The sequence below is a fragment of the Oncorhynchus masou genome, chromosome 19, assembly GCF_036934945.1.
Source record: "Oncorhynchus masou masou isolate Uvic2021 chromosome 19, UVic_Omas_1.1, whole genome shotgun sequence".
In the NCBI taxonomy this organism is placed as follows: Eukaryota; Metazoa; Chordata; class Actinopteri; order Salmoniformes; family Salmonidae; genus Oncorhynchus; species Oncorhynchus masou.
Window position 1 is genome coordinate 18,328,037 of NC_088230.1, and position 22,166 is coordinate 18,350,202.

A 22,166-nucleotide genomic window follows, 5' to 3' on the forward strand; every position below is an offset into this window, starting at 1 on the left:
TAGGCTACCAACTGTCTAGCCAGTTGTAGCTCAATCTTGGGTGCAATGATCACGTTTCCGCACTGACTGACTGTGTGGAGGCTCATTGATTTAACGTTACGTTAGCCTACACTAGTAAAGTAATAAAATATATAGCTGTCGGCTTCAAATGTCGAACAAAGTTGGAAATTGTTGCGCCTCTTGTCTGTAATTTTCTTAATGTTTTGCAAGTTGCAGTCAGTTTTTTTTGTTGATACAGCATAGTCTTTAAATCTGAAAATAACATTTTTGGGCATCATCTTTCCAAGGGCTCCATCTGAATTCACCCACCAACGTTCCTGTGGAATGCGACAGACAACATTTTCTCAGCGGGCACAATTTGATTGGCTGCTGTCCGATTCAAACTCTAATCCGTTAAATGAAGAGTTGATGCGGTGCACACTTTTTTTTTATTAGCAAAATGTCTAATATTTGGGCTTGGGGAGGGTATCAAGTCAGGTCAAGTCACGGGTCATTGGTGTTAGTCAGTCGAGTTGCAAGTCAGTATATTTGTGACTCGAGTCCAAACCTCTGGTTGTTTCTCTTTGCTTATTTGATCTGTTCTTGCCATAATATGTACTTTTTCCAAATAGGCCTATCTTCGGTATACCCCTTGTCACAACACAACTGATTGGTTCAACTTGATTGGTTCAAACACATTAAGAAGTAAAGTAATTCCACAAATGATCTTTTAACAAGGCACACCTGTTAATTGATATGCATTCCAGGTGACTACATCATGAAGCTGGTTGAGAGAATGCTAAGAGTGTGCAAAGCTGACATCAAGGCGAAGGGTGGCTATTTGAAGAATCTAAAAATATATATATATATTTTGATTTGTTTAACTTCTAATGACTCTCAAACCCATATCCGGGAGCGTAACCATAGCCACAAACTAATTAGCATAATCAGCGGACATAAATCGTCCTAGAAAATCTTCCTATTCATGAAAATCACAAATGAAATATTGAGACACAGCTTAGCCTTTTGTTAATCACACTGTTATCTCAGATTTTCAAAATATGCTTTACAGCCAATGCTAGACAAGCATTTGTGTAAGTTTATCATGGCATAATGCTATGCTAGGCTCTGCTACCAGCAGGCAACATTTTCACGAAAATAAGAAAAGCAATCAAATTAAATCATTTACCTTTTGAAGAACTTTGGATGTTTTCACTCAGGAGACTCCCAGTTCGATAGCAAATGTTCCTTTTTTCCAAAAATATTATTTTTGTCGGCGAAATAGCTCCGTTTGTTCTTCACGTTTGGCTGAGAAATCGACCGGAAAATGCAGTCCCTACAACGCCAAACTTTTTTCCAAATTAGCTCCATAATATCGACAGAAACACGGCAAACGTTGTTTAGAATCAATCCTCAAGGTGTTTTTCACATATCTATTCGATATAAAATCCACCGGGACAATTGGTTTCTCATAAGAAGCGATTGGAAAAATGGCTACTTGTGTACTTTACGCAAGATTTTCTGCTGGAGGCATCATGTGACCATTTGCTCAATGTGGTCCCTTACGGCTATTCTTCAACATAAATGCGTAAAAAGACGTCACAATGCTGTAAACTGCTGTAAACGTAAGCTCATTCGTAGCCCATCCACAGCCATATGAGGAGTCATTGGCATGAAGCGGTTTCAAAAAAATGTGGCACTTCCTGATGGGATTTTTATCTGGGTTTCGCCTGTAACATCAGTTCTGTTGCACTCACAGACAATATCTTTGCAGTTTTGGAAACGTCAGTGTTTTCTATCCAAAGCTGTCAATTATATGCATAGTCGAGCATCTTTTCGTGACAAAATATCTTGTTTAAAACGGGAATGTTTAACTGTGTTTGGATACTTCATGATTCCTTATGTGTTATTTCATAGTTTTGATGTCTTTCTTCACTGTTATTCTACAATGTAGAAAATAGTTTTTTTTTAAATAAAGAAAAACCCTTGAATGAGTAGGTGTTCTAAAACGTTTGGCCGGTAGTGTACATTGTATGTACTATTTCAAATTGCTACTAACCATCTTTGTCTCTCGTATCTTTTATCGGAAAACTGTCAAATTTGATGCTTTGTTCCCATGCATTCCTGTATAAAGTGCAGATAGGGAACGAACACCAGCTTGCTCTTGCTGCCAACTCATGCCTAACCCTTATCAACGTTCCCACCAGCTCCTTGTCCGTCCAATTTTTATTGTCTGTGACATTAAGGTCCTTATATGGGCATATTGTGTAGTTTCTACATCGCAGGGATTCCCCCAAGTGCACATCTGCAGTTGTTACCAATCTCCGCTGCTATGGCAGTCGGCTACAAAAAATAATTCTATAAAATAATCGCAAATGTTTGAGGTGGAAACTAGTAACCGGAAGTTTATAAGTTCAAATCCCCGAGCTGACAAGGTACAAATCTGTCGTTCTTCCCCTGAACAGGCAGTTAACCCACTGTTCCTAGGCAGTCATTGAAAATAAGAATTTGTTCTTAACTGACTTGCCTAGTTAAATAAAGGTAAAATAAATAAATAAAACTCTAAACCAATAGTTAATAGGTAATTTGGCTGAACACTTTCAATAAAACATCAAATTTGTCCACACTGAATTATGAATTCACTGGCAACGGAGCAGAGCGGGGCCTGCATCCAGCAACGTCATGAGTCCAGTGACCTGTTTTTTTGCAGCTGTTTCAGTACAGCACTACAGGGATGGAGAGGGCAAACTAGTTTTAATGTATGGAATCACTTGGGAGTTTCTGGATTTTGGATACATTTATCCTTTAAGTGTGATTAAAAAAAAAAATGTTTATGATAAATGACTAGCTAGCCAGCAAGATATCTTTAGCTAAATTGCACCTTAGTATCAGATTTTCAGGATTTCACAAATATATAGGCCCACATTATATAGGCCAACTAAGTCCTAACTGTCTGAATCTCACTTTTATGTTTTTATCTAAACATAATCCCCCATTTAATACCATTTCGTAGGTTGCTTAGCTATGTGTTTGTGTGTTCATGCGTCCCAAGTCCAGTCTACATGGTTGCTCTCCATTGTGAAAATAATGTTGTTGTAGCCTGTGTGGCTGTTTACATACAGAACAGTATATTTGCCTCGGCCCTCGCCTGTATTTGCCTGTTTTCAGTTCAGTCAGTGAGTTCAATATGGGATTGTGTTTATGAGAGAGCTAGGACTGTCAGTCTTCCTTTAGTAGAGACCCTGACCCTCCACCTCAACCTGGCAATAGTTCACTTATCATTAATCAAACATACACGGTTCTGGTGTTAATCAGAGTAAACCTATTAAAAGGTGTAGAAATGGATTCCCAACAGCAATGTGTGATTTTGTTTTTGGTGAGATGAATAAGCAATTCAAGCATTGTACCAGAACACTGTTAGTCAAGCAGGACTGAATATGGTTCATTTTATGGCAGGCTGTTGTTAATAATTGGCTCATTTGGATATATTTGGCTGTTTTCACTGCATAACACTTAGTTGGTCCTTTTCAGGTTTAGAAGAAGTGACTGCTAAATGCGAACTCCCAATCATAAGCTGGTTGCATAGCTAGCATACAGAGATCGGTGGTGGAAGTCAAAGTTGTTTTTTGCTGGGGGGCAACGAGGAGATTCGGGATCCCCCCCCCCCAAACACACGTTTCAATGGAATTCGATCCAAACAATCGAAATGCCATGGAACTCTACCGCATCTGTAGGTGAGCGAGACCAGGCCATAAGGCCTAGCCTCGTGCAGTGCAAAGGTGTTGCTGACTGTCGTCCTTCAAGGACCAGCCTGAGCAACCCACCCACATTCCAGGCCCTGACTGCAGCTATCACAGTCCCAGATAACTAGATATGCTAGAGGGGCCAACAGGAGCAAAGCTGAGTCTGACCAGAACGTTGCCCCAAACCACAGATCTAGAATCAGAGAGAGGGAATGGTTTATTTTAAATTCAATACGGTGACATTACATAGTATTAATGGCAGCTAATGCAGAATTATTTGGCACAATTTACACTAGTCATAAATACACAATAGAGCTGGAATGGCTGAACCTGGCATGAAAATGACATACATCACAGTTGATTCATGATTTGCCTCATGGGTGTTAGTCCTGGTTGATTTGTTTTCATAGTGATAATCATTATTTGTTTGTAGATCAGTTCATTGACTGGCACTAACATTCATTATTTACCTTGGCTGAGAGAGCATGCTGCTAGTGGACTCAGTGAGTTGGATGCATGCAGGCACCGAAGCAGTACTGTTGGTAGGAACACAGAATAGAGATACAGTACTGTAGGTAAGAACACTTCACAGGGATACAGTACTGTAGGCAGGAACACTTCACAGGGATACAGTACTGTAGGTAAGAACACTTCACAGGGATACAGTACTGTAGGTAAGAACACTTCACAGGGATACAGTACTGTAGGTAAGAACACTTCACAGGGATACAGTACTGTAGGTAAGAACACAGAGATGTGTTCAAACCTCTGCGCTGTAACTAGTTAAATGAATGAACTACAGCGGACTGGGCTGACCCTAAATACAGCTGCCTGCACATCAAATGAGCTGCAGCGGACTGGGCTGACCCTAAATACAGCTGCCTGCACATCAAATGAGCTGCAGCGGACTGGGCTGACCCTAAATACAGCTGCCTGCACATCAAATGAGCTGCAGCGGACTGGGCTGACCCTAAATACAGCTGCCTGCACATCAAATGAGCTGCAGCGGACTGGGCTGACCCTAAATACAGCTGCCTGCACATCAAATGAGCTGCAGCGGACTGGGCTGACCCTAAATACAGCTGCCTGCACATCAAATGAGCTGCAGCGGACTGGGCTGACTCTAAATACAGCTGCCTGCACATCAAATGAGCTGCAGCGGACTGGGCTGACCCTAAATACAGCTGCCTGCACATCAAATGAGCTGCAGCGGACTGGGCTGACCCTAAATACAGCTGCCTGCACATCAAATGAGCTGCAGCGGACTGGGCTGACCCTAAATACAGCTGCCTGCACATCAAATGAGCTGCAGCGGACTGGGCTGACCCTAAATACAGCTGCCTGCACATCAAATGCTAATTTCGGTGTAGATTTCTATCATGTCTGGAAACCATTGTCATGTGGCTTCAATGCCTCAATGTAAAACGTATTTAGCTGGCCTCAATGTAAAATGTATTTAGCTGGCCTCAATGTAAAACGTATTTAGCTGGCCTCGGGGCTTGTGTTGGAGAATCTGGTTCATTAAGTTGAGCAGAGCATTGTTTACTGTGGTTGGTTCTCACACACGTGCTCGTTAAATAATGGTCGACAACAGAGTCATCTCATTGACCACTGGCACCAAACTATCAGTGTCTGTATAAGTCTCATACATTAATATGGAATGGCCCATCTAGGCCTTTGCTCCCAAGTGGCGCAGTGGTCTAATGCACTAAAGGTGTCTACAGACCCTGGTTCAATTCCAGGCTGTATCACAACTGGCCGTGATTGGGAGTCCCATAGGGCGGCGCACAATTGGCCCAGCGTCGCCCGGGTCAGGTTAGACCGTCATTGTGAATAATAATTTGTTGTGAAATGACTTGCCTAGTAAAATAAAAATTGTCCTAAAGGCAAAATGGGCTGTAGGGAAATTTCAGAGGGTGAGATGTGAAGCTTTTGTTGCTGTTGTTTGTGGATGTGTGTGTGTGTGCATGCAGTGTTTTGGTATGTGTCTAAGTTAGTTGCAGTCTTGTTTAAGCCTGTCTATGGTGCTGGTGTTTTGACTTCTGAGGTGTTTGTGTTGTTGTTTGCTGGACTGTTGTTATAAGGTATTACCTTTCCAGCCTGTGTTGAATTGTAAGGGGCTGCTATTCTGGCCTGTTTTGAAGGCTCTGATTCGAGGTGAAATGCTGCAAATGAGGCTAGTGGGGATTAGGGCCGTCCTGCGCGGTGCGTGGCTGCCCTGGGTTGCTGTTCTGTGACAATAGCGGCTTGTTTCGGTGCCTTTGGATCAAAGCTTGAGTGAGCTGGGAGAGGGTGGTGGTGGCGGAGGGGACACGGGGGGCGAGTCTTGGCCTTAGAGGTCCTGAATTACGCTAGTCACAGTGGCCCCCCGTCAGGAATGCAGCACACTGAACTATACACCAGAGCACTGGCTGCTGTTGACACTGGCCATACCAATGATGTGTGTATGTGCAAGGCTTGTGCTCAGTTCAGAAATTAATTGAGAATGCCTCAAATTCCAATTAAATTCTTGAATTTGAATTGAAGTGGTAAATCGTATACAGAATTGCAATTCAAATTTTAATTCAAGGAAATATAATTGAATTCAGTGAAATTCAATGAAATTAAAATGCCCCTTCTGTTCTATATTAGGTGTAGGCCATACAATATACATAAAACATGTCGTTATATACATGCGTATAAAATATTGATGAAACAATTGATTTTCATGACAAACTCTTAAAATGAATAATCAAGGAAAACAAAACATGTACAGTGCTTTCAGAAAGTATTTATACCCCTTGACTTTTTCCGCATTTTGTTGTTACAGCCTGAATTCAAAATGGATTAAGTAGATTTTCTCACCTAATTTAGCTAATTTATTGAAAATGAAATGCAGAAATATCTCATTTACATAAGTATTCCCATCCCTGACTCAGTACATATTGGAATCCTCTTTGGCAGTGATTACTGTATGTAAGCCTTTGAGAGCTTTCACACCTGAATTGTAGAATATTTGCAAATTGTTCTTAAAAACAAAGCTCTGTCAAGTTTTTTTTCTGTTCATTGCTAGAAGGCAATTTCAAGTCTTGCCATAGGTTTTCAAGATGATTTAAGTCAAAACTGTAACTAGGCCACTCAAACATTTTATATCATATTGGTAAGCAACTCCAGTGTATATTTGGTCTTGTATTAGGTTATTGTCCTGCTGAAATGGTGAATTTGTCTCCCAGTGTCTGGTGGAAAACAGACTGAACCATGTTCTCCTCTCTGATTTTGCTTGTGCTTAGCTCTATTCTGTTTCTTTTTATCCTATTAAACTCCCAGTTCTTGACAATGACAAGCATACCCATAACATGATGCAGCCACTGCCATGTTTGAAAGTATGAAGAGTAGTACTCAGTGATGTGATGTGTTGGATTTGCCCCAAACATAACGCTTTGTATTCAGTACAAACAATTAATTTCTTTGCCACCTTTTTTGCAGCTTTACTTTAGTGCATTATTGCAAACAGAATGCATGTTTTGGAATATGTTAATTCTGTACAGGCTTCCTTCTTTTCACTCTGTTATTTAGGTTAGCTTTGTAGAATAACTACAAGGTTTGTTGATCCATCCTCAGTTTTCTCCTATCACAGCCATTAAACTCATAACTGTTTTACAGTTGCCATTGGCCTCATGGTGAAATCCCTGAGTGGTGTCCTTCCTCTCCGGCAACTAGGAAGGACGTCTGTATCTTTTTATTGACTTGGTGTATTGATACACAATCCAAAAATGTAATAAGAACTTAACCATGCTCAAAAGGATAGTCAATGTCTGCTTTTTTATTTGTTTTAACCCTCTACCAAAAGGTTTTGGTATTTTATTAGTACCCCCATTAGCTGTTGCAAAAGCAGCAGCTACTCTTCCTGGGGTCGGCACAAAGCATGAAATATAATACAGAATGACATAATATAGAACATCATTAGAAAGAACAGCTAAATGACAGAAATACATACATTTTAAAAAGGCACACGTAGCCTACATATCAATGTATACACGCAAACTGTCTAGGTCAAATAGGGGAGAGGCGTTGTGCCGCGAGGTATTGCTTTATCTGTTATTTGAAACCAGGTTTGCTGTTTATTTGAACAATATGAGATGGAAGGAAGTTCCATGCAATAAGGGCCCTATATAATAGTGTACGTTTTCTTGAATTTGTTCTGGATTTGGGCACTATGAAAAGACCCTTGGTGGCATGTCTGTTGGGATAAGTGTGTCAGAGCTGGGTGTAATTTGACTATGCAAACAATTTGGGATTTTCAACACATTAATGTTTCTTATAAAAATAAGTGATGCACTCAGTCTTTCCTCAACTCTTAGCCAAGAGAAACTGGCATGCATAGTCTTTTTATCAGCCCTCTGATTACAATTATGAGCAAAAAGTGCCACTCTTTTCTGGGCCAGCTGAAGCTTAACTAAGTCTTTCCTAGCCGCACTGGACCACATGACTGGACAATAATCAAGATTAGACAAAACTAGAGCCTGCAGAACTTGCTTTTTGTAGTGTGGTGTCGAAAAAGCAGAGCATCTCTTTATTACGGCTAGACCTCTCCCCATCTTTGCAACCATTGAATCTATATGTTTTGACCATGACAGTTTGCAGTCTAAGGTAATGCCAAATAATTTGGTCTCCTCAACTTGTTCAACAGCCACACCATTCATTACCAGATTCAGCTGAGGTCTAACACTTAAGGAATGATTTGTACCAAATACAGTGCTCTAAGTTTTAGAGATGTTCAGGACAAGTTTATTACTGGCAACCCATTCCAAAACAGACTGCAACTCTTTGTTAAGGGTTTCAGTGACTTCATTAGCTCTGGTTGCTGATGTGTAAATGGTTGAATCATCCGCATACATGGAGACACATGCATTGCCAGTGGCAGTTCATTGGTAAAATAGAAAAGATTAGAGGGCCTAGAGAGCTGCCCTGCGGTACCCCACACTTTACATGTTTGACATTAGAGACACTTCCATCAAAGAAAACCCTTTGAGTTCTATTAGATAGATAGCTCTGAATCGACGATATGGCAGAGGTCGAAAAGCCATAGCACTTACGTTTTTTCAACAACAGGTTATGGTCAATAATATCAAAGGCTGCACTGAAATCTAACAGTACAGCTCCCACAATGTTCCTATCAATTTCTTTCAACCAATAATCTGTCATTTGTGTCAGTTCAGTACATGTTGATTGCCCTTCTCTATAAGCATGCTGAAAGTCTGTTAATTTGTTTACAGAGAAATAGCATTGTATTTGGCCAAACACAATTTTTCCCAACCGTTTGCTAAGAGCTGGCAGCAAGCCTATAGGTCTGCTTTTAGAACCAGTAAAGGCTGCTTTACCACTCTTGGGAAGCAGAATTACTTTGGCTTCCCTCCAGGCCTGAGGGCAAAGACTTTCCTCTATGCTCAGATTAAAGATATGATGGATAGGAGTGGCGATAGAGTCAGCCACCATCCTCCATAGCTTTCCATCTAAGTTGTCAATGCCAGGAGGTTTGTAATTATTGATCGTTAACAATAATTTTTCCACCTCTCCCATTCTAACTTACAAAATTCAAACGTGCACTGCTTTTCTTTCATTATTTTTTTTTATGCATTAATATCATTGCTCACATTTCCTGCCTAAGTTTGCCCGCTTTGCCAATGAAATAATCATTAATATAATTGCAAAATCAAATGGTTTTGTGATGAATAAGCCATTTGATTCAATGAAAGATTGAGTTAAATTTGTCTTTCTGCCCATAATTTAAGTTAAAGTACTTTTTTCAATCATTCTTTATATCATTGATCTTGGCTTCATAATGATTCTTCTTCTTCTTGTTGAGTTTAGTCACATAATTTCTCAATTTGCAGTAAGTAAGCCAGTCAGATGTACAGCCAGACTTATTAGCCACTCCTTCTGCCCCATTTCAACCATACAGTTTTTAAATTCTTCATCAATCCATTGAGACTTAACAGTTCTAACAGTCAGTTTCTTAACAGGTTCATGTTTATCAATAATTGGAAGAAGCAATTTCATAAACTTCACTTCTATTAAGTGCAGTATCACTTTTTTGTTGTGTTTTTTTGTTGTTGAATTTGTACCCCTTTTTCTCCCCAATTTCGTGGTATCCAATTGTTTTAGTAGCTACTATCTTGTCTCATCACTACAGCTCTTGTACGGGCTCGGGAGAGACGAAGGTTGAATGTCATGCATCCTCCGATACACAACCCAACCAAGCTGCACTGCTTCTTAACACAGTGCGCATCCAACCCGGAAGCCAGCCGCACCAATGTGTCGGAGGAAACACTGTGCACCTGGCACGGTGCCCGGCCCGCCACAGGAGTCGCTGGTGCGCGATGAGACAAGGTCATCCCTACCGGCCAAGCCCTCCCTAACCCGGACGACGCTAGGCCAATTGTGCGTCGCCCCACGGACCTCCCGGTCGCGGCCTTTTATGACAGAGCCTGGGCGCGAACCCAGAGTCTCTGATGGCACAGCTGACACTGCAGTACAGCGCCTTAACCACTTAGCTGCTGTGGACTGGGCTGACCCTAAATACAGCTGCCTGCACATCAAATGCTAATTTCAGTGTAGATTTCTATCATGTCTGGAAACCATTGTTATGTGTCTTCAATGCCCGGCCTCAATGTAAAACGTATTTAGCTCACCTCGGGGCTTGTGTTGGAGAATCTGGTTCATTAAGTTGAGCAGAGCATTGTTTACTGTGGTTGGTTCTCACACACGTGCTCGTTAAATAATGGTCGACAACATAGTCATCTCATTGACCACTGGCACCAAACTATCAGTGTCTGTATAAGTCTCATACATTAATATGGAATGGCCCATCTAGGCCTTTGCTCCCGAGTGGCGCAGTGGTCTAATGCACTAAAGGTGTCTACAGACCCTGGTTCAATTCCAGGCTGTTTCACAACTGGCCGTGATTGGGAGTCCCATAGGGCGGCGCACAATTGGCCCAGCGTCGCCCGGGTCAGGTTAGACCGTCATTTTGAATAATAATTTGTTCTGAAATGACTTGCCTAGTAAAATAAAAATTGTCCTAAAGGCAAAATGGGCTGTAGGGAAATTTCAGAGGGTGAGATGTGAAGCTTTTGTTGCTGTTGTTTGTGGATGTGTGTGTGTGTGCATGCAGTGTTTTGGTATGTGTCTAAGTTAGTTGCAGTCTTGTTTAAGCCTGTCTATGGTGCTGGTGTTTTGACTTCTGAGGTGTTTGTGTTGTTGTTTGCTGGACTGTTGTTATAAGGTATTACCTTTCCAGCCTGTGTTGAATTGTAAGGGGCTGCTATTCTGGCCTGTTTTGAAGGCTCTGATTCGAGGTGAAATGCTGCAAATGAGGCTAGTGGGGATTAGGGCCGTCCTGCGCGGTGCGTGGCTGCCCTGGGTTGCTGTTCTGTGACAATAGCGGCTTGTTTCGGTGCCTTTGGATCAAAGCTTGAGTGAGCTGGGAGAGGGTGGTGGTGGCGGAGGGGACACGGGGGGCGAGTCTTGGCCTTAGAGGTCCTGAATTACGCTAGTCACAGTGGCCCCCCGTCAGGAATGCAGCACACTGAACTATACACCAGAGCACTGGCTGCTGTTGACACTGGCCATACCAATGATGTGTGTATGTGCAAGGCTTGTGCTCAGTTCAGAAATTAATTGAGAATGCCTCAAATTCCAATTAAATTCTTGAATTTGAATTGAAGTGGTAAATCGTATACAGAATTGCAATTCAAATTTTAATTCAAGGAAATATAATTGAATTCAGTGAAATTCAATGAAATTAAAATGCCCCTTCTGTTCTATATTAGGTGTAGGCCATACAATATACATAAAACATGTCGTTATATACATGCGTATAAAATATTGATGAAACAATTGATTTTCATGACAAACTCTTAAAATGAATAATCAAGGAAAACAAAACATGTACAGTGCTTTCAGAAAGTATTTATACCCCTTGACTTTTTCCGCATTTTGTTGTTACAGCCTGAATTCAAAATGGATTAAGTAGATTTTCTCACCTAATTTAGCTAATTTATTGAAAATGAAATGCAGAAATATCTCATTTACATAAGTATTCCCACCCTTAACTCAGTACATATTAGAATCCTCTTTGGCAGTGATTACTACAGTGCCTTGCAAAAGAATTCGGCCCCCTTGAACCTTGCGACCTTTTGCCACATTTCAGGCTTCAAACATAAAGATATAAAACTGTATTTTTTTGTGAAGGATCAACAACAAGTGGGACACAATCATGAAGTGGAACGACATTTATTGGATATTTCAAACTTTTTTAACAAATTAAAACCTGAAGAATTGGGCGTGCAAAATTATTCAGCCGCCTTAAGTTAATACTTTGTAGCGCCACCTTTTGCTGCGATTACAGCTATAAGTCGCTTGGGGTATGTCTCTATCAGTTTTGCACATCGAGAGACTGAATTTTTTTCCCATTCCTCCTTGCAAAACAGCTCGAGCTCAGTGAGGTTGGATGGAGAGCATTTGTGAACAGCAGTTTTCAGTTCTTTCCACAGATTCTCGATTGGATTCAGGTCTGGACTTTGACTTGGCCATTCTAACACCTGGATATGTTTATTTTTGAACCATTCCATTGTAGATTTTGCTTTATGTTTTGGATCATTGTCTTGTTGGAAGACAAATCTCCGTCCCAGTCTCAGGTCTTTTGCAGACTCCATCAGGTTCTTCCAGAATGGTCCTGTATTTGGCTCCATCCATCTTCCCATCAATTTTAAACATCTTCCCTGTCCCTGCTGAAGAAAAGCAGGCCCAAACCATGATGCTGCCACCACCATGTTTGACAGTGGGTATGGTGTGTTCAGGGTGATGAGCTGTGTTGCTTTTACGCCAAACATAACGTTTTTTGCATTGTTGCCAAAAAGTTCACTTTTGGTTTCATCTGACCAGAGCACCTTCTTCCACATGTTTGGTGTGTCTCCCAGACGGCTTGTGGCAAACTTTAAACAACACTTTTTATGGATATCTTTAAGAAATGGCTTTCTTCTTGCCACTCTTCCATAAAGGCCAGATTTGTGCAATATACGACTGATTGTTGTCCTATGGACAGAGTCTCCCACCTCAGCTGTAGATCTCTGCAGTTCATCCAGAGTGATCATGGGCCTCTTGGCTGCATCTCTGATCAGTCTTCTCCTTGTATGAGCTGAAAGTTTAGAGGGACGGCCAGGTCTTGGTAGATTTGCAGTGGTCTGATACTCCTTCCATTTCAATATTATCACTTGCACAGTGCTCCTTGGGATGTTTAAAGCTTGGGAAATCTTTTTGTATCCAAATCCGGCTTTAAACTTCTTCACAACAGTATCTCGGACCTGCCTGGTGTGTTCCTTGTTCTTCATGATGCTCTCTGCGCTTTTAACGGACCTCTGAGACTATCACAGTGCATGTGCAATTATACAGAGATTTGATTACACACAGGTGGATTGTATTTATCATCATTAGTCATTTAACTGTAACTAGGCCACTCAGAAACATTTTATATCATATTGGTAAGCAACTCCAGTGTATATTTGGTCTTGTATTAGGTTATTGTCCTGCTGAAATGGTGAATTTGTCTCCCAGTGTCTGGTGGAAAACAGACTGAACCATGTTCTCCTCTCTGATTTTGCTTGTGCTTAGCTCTATTCTGTTTCTTTTTATCCTATTAAACTCCCAGTTCTTGACAATGACAAGCATACCCATAACATGATGCAGCCACTGCCATGTTTGAAAGTATGAAGAGTAGTACTCAGTGATGTGATGTGTTGGATTTGCCCCAAACATAACGCTTTGTATTCAGTACAAACAATTAATTTCTTTGCCACCTTTTTTGCAGCTTTACCTTAGAGCATTATTGCAAACAGAATGCATGTTTTGGAATATGTTAATTCTGTACAGGCTTCCTTCTTTTCACTCTGTTATTTAGGTTAGCTTTGTAGAATAACTACAAGGTTTGTTGATCCATCCTCAGTTTTCTCCTATCACAGCCATTAAACTCATAACTGTTTTACAGTTGCCATTGGCCTCATGGTGAAATCCTTGAGTGGTTTCCTTCCTCTCCGGCAACTAGGAAGGAAGTCTGTATCTTGTTATTGACTTGGTGTATTGATACACAATCCAAAAATGTATGAAAAACTTAACCATGCTCAAAGGGATAGTCAATGTCTGCTTTTTTATTTGTTTTAACCCTCTACCAAAAGGTTTTGGTATTTTATTAGTACCCAATTAGCTGTTGCAAAAGCAGCAGCTACTCTTCCTGGGTTCGGCACAAAGCATGAAATATAATACAGAATGACATAATATAGAACATCATTAGAAAGAACAGCTAAATGACAGAAATACATACATTTTAAAAAGGCACACGTAGCCTACATATCAATGTATACACGCAAACTGTCTAGGTCAAATAGGGGAGAGGCGTTGTGCCGCGAGGTATTGCTTTATCTGTTATTTGAAACCAGGTTTGCTGTTTATTTGAACAATATGAGATGGAAGGAAGTTCCATGCAATAAGGGCCCTATATAATAGTGTACATTTTCTTGAATTTGTTCTGGATTTGGGCACTATGAAAAGACCCTTGGTGGCATGTCTGTTGGGATAAGTGTGTCAGAGCTGGGTGTAATTTGACTATGCAAACAATTTGGGATTTTCAACACATTAATGTTTCTTATAAAAATAAGTGATGCACTCAGTCTTTCCTCAACTCTTAGCCAAGAGAAACTGGCATGCATAGTCTTTTTATCAGCCCTCTGATTACAATTATGAGCAAAAAGTGCCACTCTGTTCTGGGCCAGCTGAAGCTTAACTAAGTCTTTCCTAGCCGCACTGGACCACATGACTGGACAATAATCAAGATTAGACAAAACTAGAGCCTGCAGAACTTGCTTTTTGTAGTGTGGTGTCGAAAAAGCAGAGCATCTCTTTATTACGGCTAGACCTCTCCCCATCTTTGCAACCATTGAATCTATATGTTTTGACCATGACAGTTTGCAGTCTAAGGTAATGCCAAATAATTTGGTCTCCTCAACTTGTTCAACAGCCACACCATTCATTACCAGATTCAGCTGAGGTCTAACACTTAAGGAATGATTTGTACCAAATACAGTGCTCTAAGTTTTAGAGATGTTCAGGACAAGTTTATTACTGGCAACCCATTCCAAAACAGACTGCAACTCTTTGTTAAGGGTTTCAGTGACTTCATTAGCTGTGGTTGCTGATGTGTATATGGTTGAATCATCCGCATACATGGAGACACTTGCATTGTTTGATGCCAGTGGCAGATCATTGGTAAAAATAGAAAAGAGTAGAGGGCCTAGAGAGCTGCCCTGCGGTACCCCACACTTTACATGTTTGACATTAGAGATACTTCCATCAAAGAAAACCCTTTGAGTTCTATTAGATAGATAGCTCTGAATCCACGATATGGCAGAGGTCGAAAAGCCATAGCACTTACGTTTTTTCAACAACAGGTTATGGTCAATAATATCAAAGGCTGCACTGAAATCTAACAGTACAGCTCCCACAATGTTCTTATCAATAATCAGTCATTTGTGTCAGTTCAGTACATGTTGATTGCCCTTCTCTATAAGCATGCTGAAAGTCTGTTAATTTGTTTACAGAGAAATAGCATTGTATTTGGCCAAACACAATTTTTTCCAACCGTTTGCTAAGAGCTGGCAGCAAGCCTATAGGTCTGCTTTTAGAACCAGTAAAGGCTGCTTTATCACTCTTGGGAAGCAGAATTACTTTGGCTTCTCTCCAGGCCCGAGGACAAAGACTTTCCTCTTTGCTCAGATTAAAGATATGATAGATAGGAGTGGCGATAGAGTCAGCCACCATCCTCCATAGCTTTCCATCTAAGTTGTCAATGCCAGGAGGTTTGTCATTCTTGATCGTTAACAATAATTTTTCCACCTCTCCCATTCTAACTTACAAAATTCAAACGTGCACTGCTTTTCTTTCATTATTAGTTTTTTATGCATTAATATCATTGCTCACATTTCCTGCCTAAGTTTGCCTGCTTTGCCAATGAAATAATCATTAATATAATTGGCAAAATCAAATGGTTTTGTGATGAATAAGCCATTTGATTCAATGAAAGATTGAGTTGAATTTGTCTTTCTGCCCGTAATTTAATTTAAAGTACTTTTTTCAATCATTCTCTATATCATTGATCTTGGCTTCATAATGATTTTTCTCCTACTTCTTGTTGAGTTTAGTCACACAATTTCTCAATTTGCAGTAAGTAAGCCATTCAGATGTGCCAGACTTATTAGCCTTCTGCCCCGTTTCAACCATACAGTTTTTAAATTCTTCATCAATCCATTGAGACTTAACAGTTCTAACAGTCAGTTTCTTAACAGGTTCATGTTTATCAATAATTGGAAGAAGCAATTTCATAAACTTCACTTCTATTAAGTGCAGTATCACTTTTTTTGTTGTGTTTTTTTGTTGTTGAATTTGTACCCCTTTTTCTCCCCAATTTCGTGGTATCCAATTGTTTTAGTAGCTACTATCTTGTCTCATCGCTACAACTCCCGTACGGGCTCGGGAGAGACGAAGGTTGAAAGTCATGCATCCTCCGATACACAACCCAACCAAGCCGCACTGCTTCTTAACACAGCACGCATCCAACCCGGAAGCCAGCCTCTAATACATTATTTTAGGCCCAGCTGTTGGAACTTTGGCTTTCCTGGATATAGCCACTATATTGTGATCACTGCATCCAATGGGTACGGATACAGCTTTAGAACAAAGTTCTACAACATTAGTAAAAATGTGATCGATACATGTGGATGATCTTGTTCCTGTAGTGTCTGTAAACACCTTGGTAGGTTGATTAATAACCTGAACCAGATTACAGTGGTTACAGTAAGAAGCTTCCTCTTGGACATCTAGAGGGAAACCAGTCAATATTCAGGTCCCCAAGAAAGTAGACCTCTCTGTTTATATCACATACACAATCGAACATTTCACACATATTATTTAGATACTGTTAGCACTTGGTGGCCTATAGCAACACCCCAAAATGAAAGACTTTAGATGTGCCAAGTGGACCTGCAAGCATAACACTTCAATAACACTTGACATATTATCTTCTCTAAGTATTTCAGGGATATGGCTCTGAATATATACAGCAACTCCTCCCCCATAAGAATTTCTGTCTCTTCTATAGATGTTAAATCCTTGTATTGCTACTGATGTATCATCAAATTATCTAAATGAGTCTCAAATGGCTGATATATGAATGTTATCTGATGTTAGCAAGTTATTGATTTCATGAACCTTATTTCTAAGGCTACACATATTAATATGGGCTATTTACAGCCCTTTCCTGGGTAGCTTATCAGAGATAGACATAATATTGAAAAGAGCAGACAAAGCAAGATTTAAAAATATATATATACATTCAGCAGTCCATTAATCAATTGGGGGGGGGTGTGTGTGTGTGTGTGTGTGTGTGTGTGTGTGTGTGTGTGTGTGCAGCGGGGTTGAGGCTACGAACCCATAGGCTTGGCTCTCTCATCCCTTCCAGGCTTCTGGGAGGTAGGGCTGACAATGAGTCTGTCGTAGTAGATGTACTCAATGTCCCCACGCGCTCCGGCAGCTTTCATGGCTGGGATCAGTTCTTTCCTCTTCTGGCGCACGGCTTCAGGATAGTCCTCGTTTAGGAAGATATACGTTCCTCTCAAGTTCTTGGCACTTTCCAGAACAGCTACCATGTCTTTGAACCTCAGGAACTTGACCTCTATCGGCCTGGGCCTATCACCTGGGGCCGGTGGAGGGTTTTCCAATCCTGTGGGCGCATTCCACCTCAGACCACATAGAAGTTTATCTTCAATTTCTCAGATAATTTCCCTCATTTTGTCCTCAGACTCCATCCAGGTCTCATGTAGAGATTCTGCAATTATGTCCACAATCATGTTGTTTCGCCTCGATTGTCCCTCGAGATAGTCAAATTTATCTGTAATTGTTATCACGGATTCACAGATCAGATGTCCTCTCTCAATGACTCTCAATGAAGGGGGGAAAATCCTACTTCCTGAATGGATTTTTCTCAGGTTTTCGCCTGCCAAATCAGATCTGTTATACTCACAGACATTATTTATCTTGGCCAGATCGCAGTTGCAAATGAGAACTTGTTCTCAACTAGCCTACCTGGTTAAATAAAGGTGAAATGAATAAAAAATATATTCTTTGGTATCTGGAAGTGTGACCTGTCAGATTCAGTAAAACTCTAATGTTCTATGACTGAATAGAATTGCTTTGAATTGCACCGATTTAAATTCTACTACCTGCCACTCAAACTCAAATTCTACATCCTGTGGGGTGTGGTCAATTCCATTTGAATTTCAACTCATGAGTTGAATGGGAGTCAATTTGGAATTGAGCACAACCCTGGTGTGTGTTTGTGTGTGTGTACTGTACTGTGTTGTATTACCCATCTGTAGGACCGGTGTGATCCCTGGTATGTTATGTAGGTTAGGTATGATCCATGGTATGTTAGGTTAGGATCCATGGTATGCTTTTTAGGTTAGGTATGATCCATGGTATGTTATGTAGGTTAGGTTAGGTATGATCCATGGTATGTTATGTAGATTAGGTATGATCCATGGTATGTTATGTAGGTTATGGATGATCCATGGTATGTTATGTTGGTTAGTTATGATCCATGGTATGTTATGTAGGTTAGGTATGATCCATGGTATGTTATGTAAGTTATGTATGATCCATGGTATGTTATGTTGGTTAGGTATGATCCATGGTATGTTATGTAGGTTAGGTATGATCCATGGTATGTTATGTAGGTTAGGTTAGGATCCATGGTATGTTATGTAGGTTAGGTATGATCCATGGTATGTTATATAGATTAGGTTAGGATCCATGGTATGTTATATAGGTTAGGATCCATGGTATGTTATATAGGTTAGGATCCATGGTATGTTATGTAGGTTAGGTTACAAGCCATGGTATGTTATGTAGGTTAGGTTACAAGCCATGGTATGTTATGTAGGTTAGGTTAGGATCCATGGTATGCTATGTAGGTTAGGATCCATGGTATTTTATGTAGGTTATGTATGATCCATGGTATGTTATGTAGGTTATGTATGATCCATGGTATGTTATGTAGGTTAGGTTAGGATCCATGGTATGTTATGTAGGTTAGGTATGATCCATGGTATGTTATGTAGGTTAGGTATGATCCATGGTATGTTATGTAGGTTAGGTTAGGATCCATGGTATGTTATGTAGGTTAGGTATGATCCATGGTATGTTATGTAGGTTAGGTTAGGATCCATGGTATGTTATGTAGGTTAGGTATGATCCATGGTATGTTATATAGATTAGGTTAGTATGATCCATGGTATGTTATATAGGTTAGGATCCATGGTATGTTATATAGGTTAGGATCCATGGTATGTTATGTAGGTTAGGTTACAAGCCATGGTATGTTATGTAGGTTAGGTTACAAGCCATGGTATGTTATGTAGGTTAGGTTAGGATCCATGGTATGCTATGTAGGTTAGGATCCATGGTATGTTATGTAGGTTATGTATGATCCATGGTATGTTATGTAGGTTATGTATGATCCATGGTATGTTATGTAGGTTAGGTTAGGATCCATGGTATGTTATGTAGGTTAGGTTAGGATCCATGGTATGTTATGTAGGTTAGGTATGATCCATGGTATGTTATGTAGGTTAGGTATGATCCATGGTATGTTATGTAGGTTAGGTTAGGATCCATGGTATGTTATGTAGGTTAGGTTAGGATCCATGGTATGTTATGTAGGTTAGGTTATGATCCATGGTATGTTATGTAGGTTAGGTTATGATCCATGGTATGTTATATAGGTTAGGATAGGATCCATGGTATGTTATGTAGGTTGGGTTAGGATCCATGGTATGCTATGTAGGTTAGGATCCATGGTATGTTATTTAGGTTAGGTTAGGATCCATGCTTTCATGAGACTGATGTTTTAGAACTGTGTTTTTCTCAGTCAGACAGATGAGGTGTAGAATTCCCTCACAGAAAGACTCTTGCCTGAGCGTGTCCAGTTACCATGGCTACAGCTAGTTACTGACAACACCTGATGCAGGGACAGAGACAGAGTGACAGAGAGAGGTAGCATCCTGCTGTGCTCTGCAAATCAACAACCGATCCTGTGGGGCCAGTGGGGAGGCAACCACACACAGCCATCTGACCACGTTGTCACAACGGTCGACCAAAGGTTGACCAAACAGTGTCTGCAGCCATATACGTAGTACGTATATGGCTGCAGACAAACACAAACCATAGTTAATGTTGAACCCCAATCAGACATCGCACTGCTTGTGGAGCATAGATGAGGCCGAAGAGTCAACCAAAGGAAAAAACAATCACAGCTTAACAAAAATCAGCCATAACAGCACTTTGGGCTATATTTGAGCATTTTGGAAACCCCTAATAAACTCCATGACTCTTTACCAACGCCAGTCAGTGTGACGCACAAATATGAGTTTAATTTTTTTGTCTTTTTCATTAACAACAGCTGTGATGGATCACTGGGAATTCCAGCGCCACAAATCTGCACTGGACATGCCTCTTTAATTTAACCAGTCTTTGTCTTTGATCTGTGGTGCTGTATGTCTCCCCTACAGTTACAGTACATGCCCGTGACCCTCAGCCACGTAGCCAGCCGCAGAAATCCCCATCAAACCCCCCAGCACAGACTCACTACCGATAACCCTGCTTGGGTTAGGGCTGCAGGGCAAGGTCAGGGGGTGGATAAAATGCACACTGATTAGGCCAGCGATAGGTGTGTGTGTGTGATCGGACGGGTCCCATTTGCTTCCTATGCCTGACCTGGTTCTGACTCAGTCCTCTTCTCTCCCCAGGTGTGCTGAAGCTCAGAATGAGTGCTGTAGGGGAAAGGGCACTGGACCCTGCCACGTCAGAGCCTCGTAAGAGGAAGGGCTCGCTATGCGACATCTCAGGCCAGAGGTAAGTCACTCTAGCAGAACTAGCAGACACTCATCCAGAACGAAGGACAATGAGGATGATGATAATCTTTGTCCTTCATGCATAAATTCTTTCCACTACTCTACATACTCAATAAGAAGCATCCTCTCAGACGTATAGCCTAGCTAGCTGCCAACAGATATAGCCTTTTATGTTAATCTGTGTTTGCATAGTCACCCCAGTCACAACACACAGTCACCGCGTCAATTGTCACCTTGCTTGACAACTCAACTTAATTTATACGGGTGTTCTGGCTATGGCCCAACCCATCGATTTCGGGGACCAATCAGACGGTCTAGAATGTATTTCCATGCTAGAAATCGTCAGGGAGATACTCAGATGCAGACTCATTGCAGAGAAGAAACTAACGTCCGTGGGCGTGGCATAGCGTTTAGTTGGAGCAAGGAGTTCAGGTAGCCAGGCAACTTGTCACTTGCTATCGATGGGTCATACTTATGTCATATTGGTCTTTCACTACCCCCTTCTATGGACGCATATTTCACATACCCTGTTGTTGTTGAGGAATAGGAGTTTGAGCCAAGAGCACAGTAAGGGCAGAATCTCAACCTGACTTGCACACTGTTAGCGCACAGGTATTAAACTTGAATTCTTGTGTAATCATGCAGTTATGTCAAACGGAGATTTGTGTAAGAATTTGAAAGATTTTGAGAAAGTAGGCAATGTGTGCTGATTTGGCCCTACAAACGCTGTGTTAGTGGATGTAGGTTGCCAAGGGGGATTGTGTGTCTGTGGTGTTGGACTGGAGCAGGCTGATCTGTCTTGCTGAGTTATAGCTAGGGTCTCCTCTACAAGGCCTCAATAGGCTAATGTAACTGCAGTCTGATCAACAGCACTGTAAAGCACAGCACAGTACAGAGCTGCCTTTCTGTTTCTACAGCAACCCCACACAGCGCCTGACCTGCACACACCCTACACACACCACACTCAATACGCCTGCGCACAAGCAGCCTTGGCAATGCACTGACCTACTTTCAGTGCTCTCTTCTCCAACACTCACTCACTTGCATATACATACAATACACACACATACATACACTCACATATACAGACACACATACACTCACACATAGTTACTGTACATACGCACACATAAGCAGTTATATGTGCACTCACTCCCCCTCACACACAAATATTAGCCTGTGGGCCAGGGATTGCCGAAGACAGCAGAACAGCCCTTATCAATCCCATCCTATCCTCCTCACTTCTCAAGTATCACTCATATATATTTTATCATGTTTACCACATTTCTTCTGCAACTTACTTTCAGATTCAGCGGGCTAAAAATGTATTCTTCCGTTGGTGGAATTTGAGAGAAGGTCAAGCTGATCCGTAGTCAGTCCCTGCATTCCTCTTATATCTCACACATGGTCAGTGTAGAGCTAGTAGTCATTCCCAGCTGTCAGTGCTAGG

The 22,166-nt window shown here is 41.1% G+C and overlaps 1 protein-coding gene across 5 annotated transcripts in view; it reads left to right on the plus strand.

Moving 5' to 3' along the window:
- LOC135505929 (nuclear receptor coactivator 1-like) overlaps nucleotides 1-22,166 on the plus strand; it is a 115,955-nt gene that overhangs the window by 39,279 nt on the left and 54,510 nt on the right. For all 5 annotated transcript variants that reach the window (XM_064925178.1, XM_064925180.1, XM_064925181.1 and 2 more), the window contains one exon: nucleotides 20,612-20,717. In XM_064925178.1, the coding sequence (XP_064781250.1) occupies nucleotides 20,629-20,717 (89 nt within the window). In that variant the 5' untranslated portion in view covers nucleotides 20,612-20,628. The remainder of the gene's footprint in view (nucleotides 1-20,611; nucleotides 20,718-22,166) is intronic.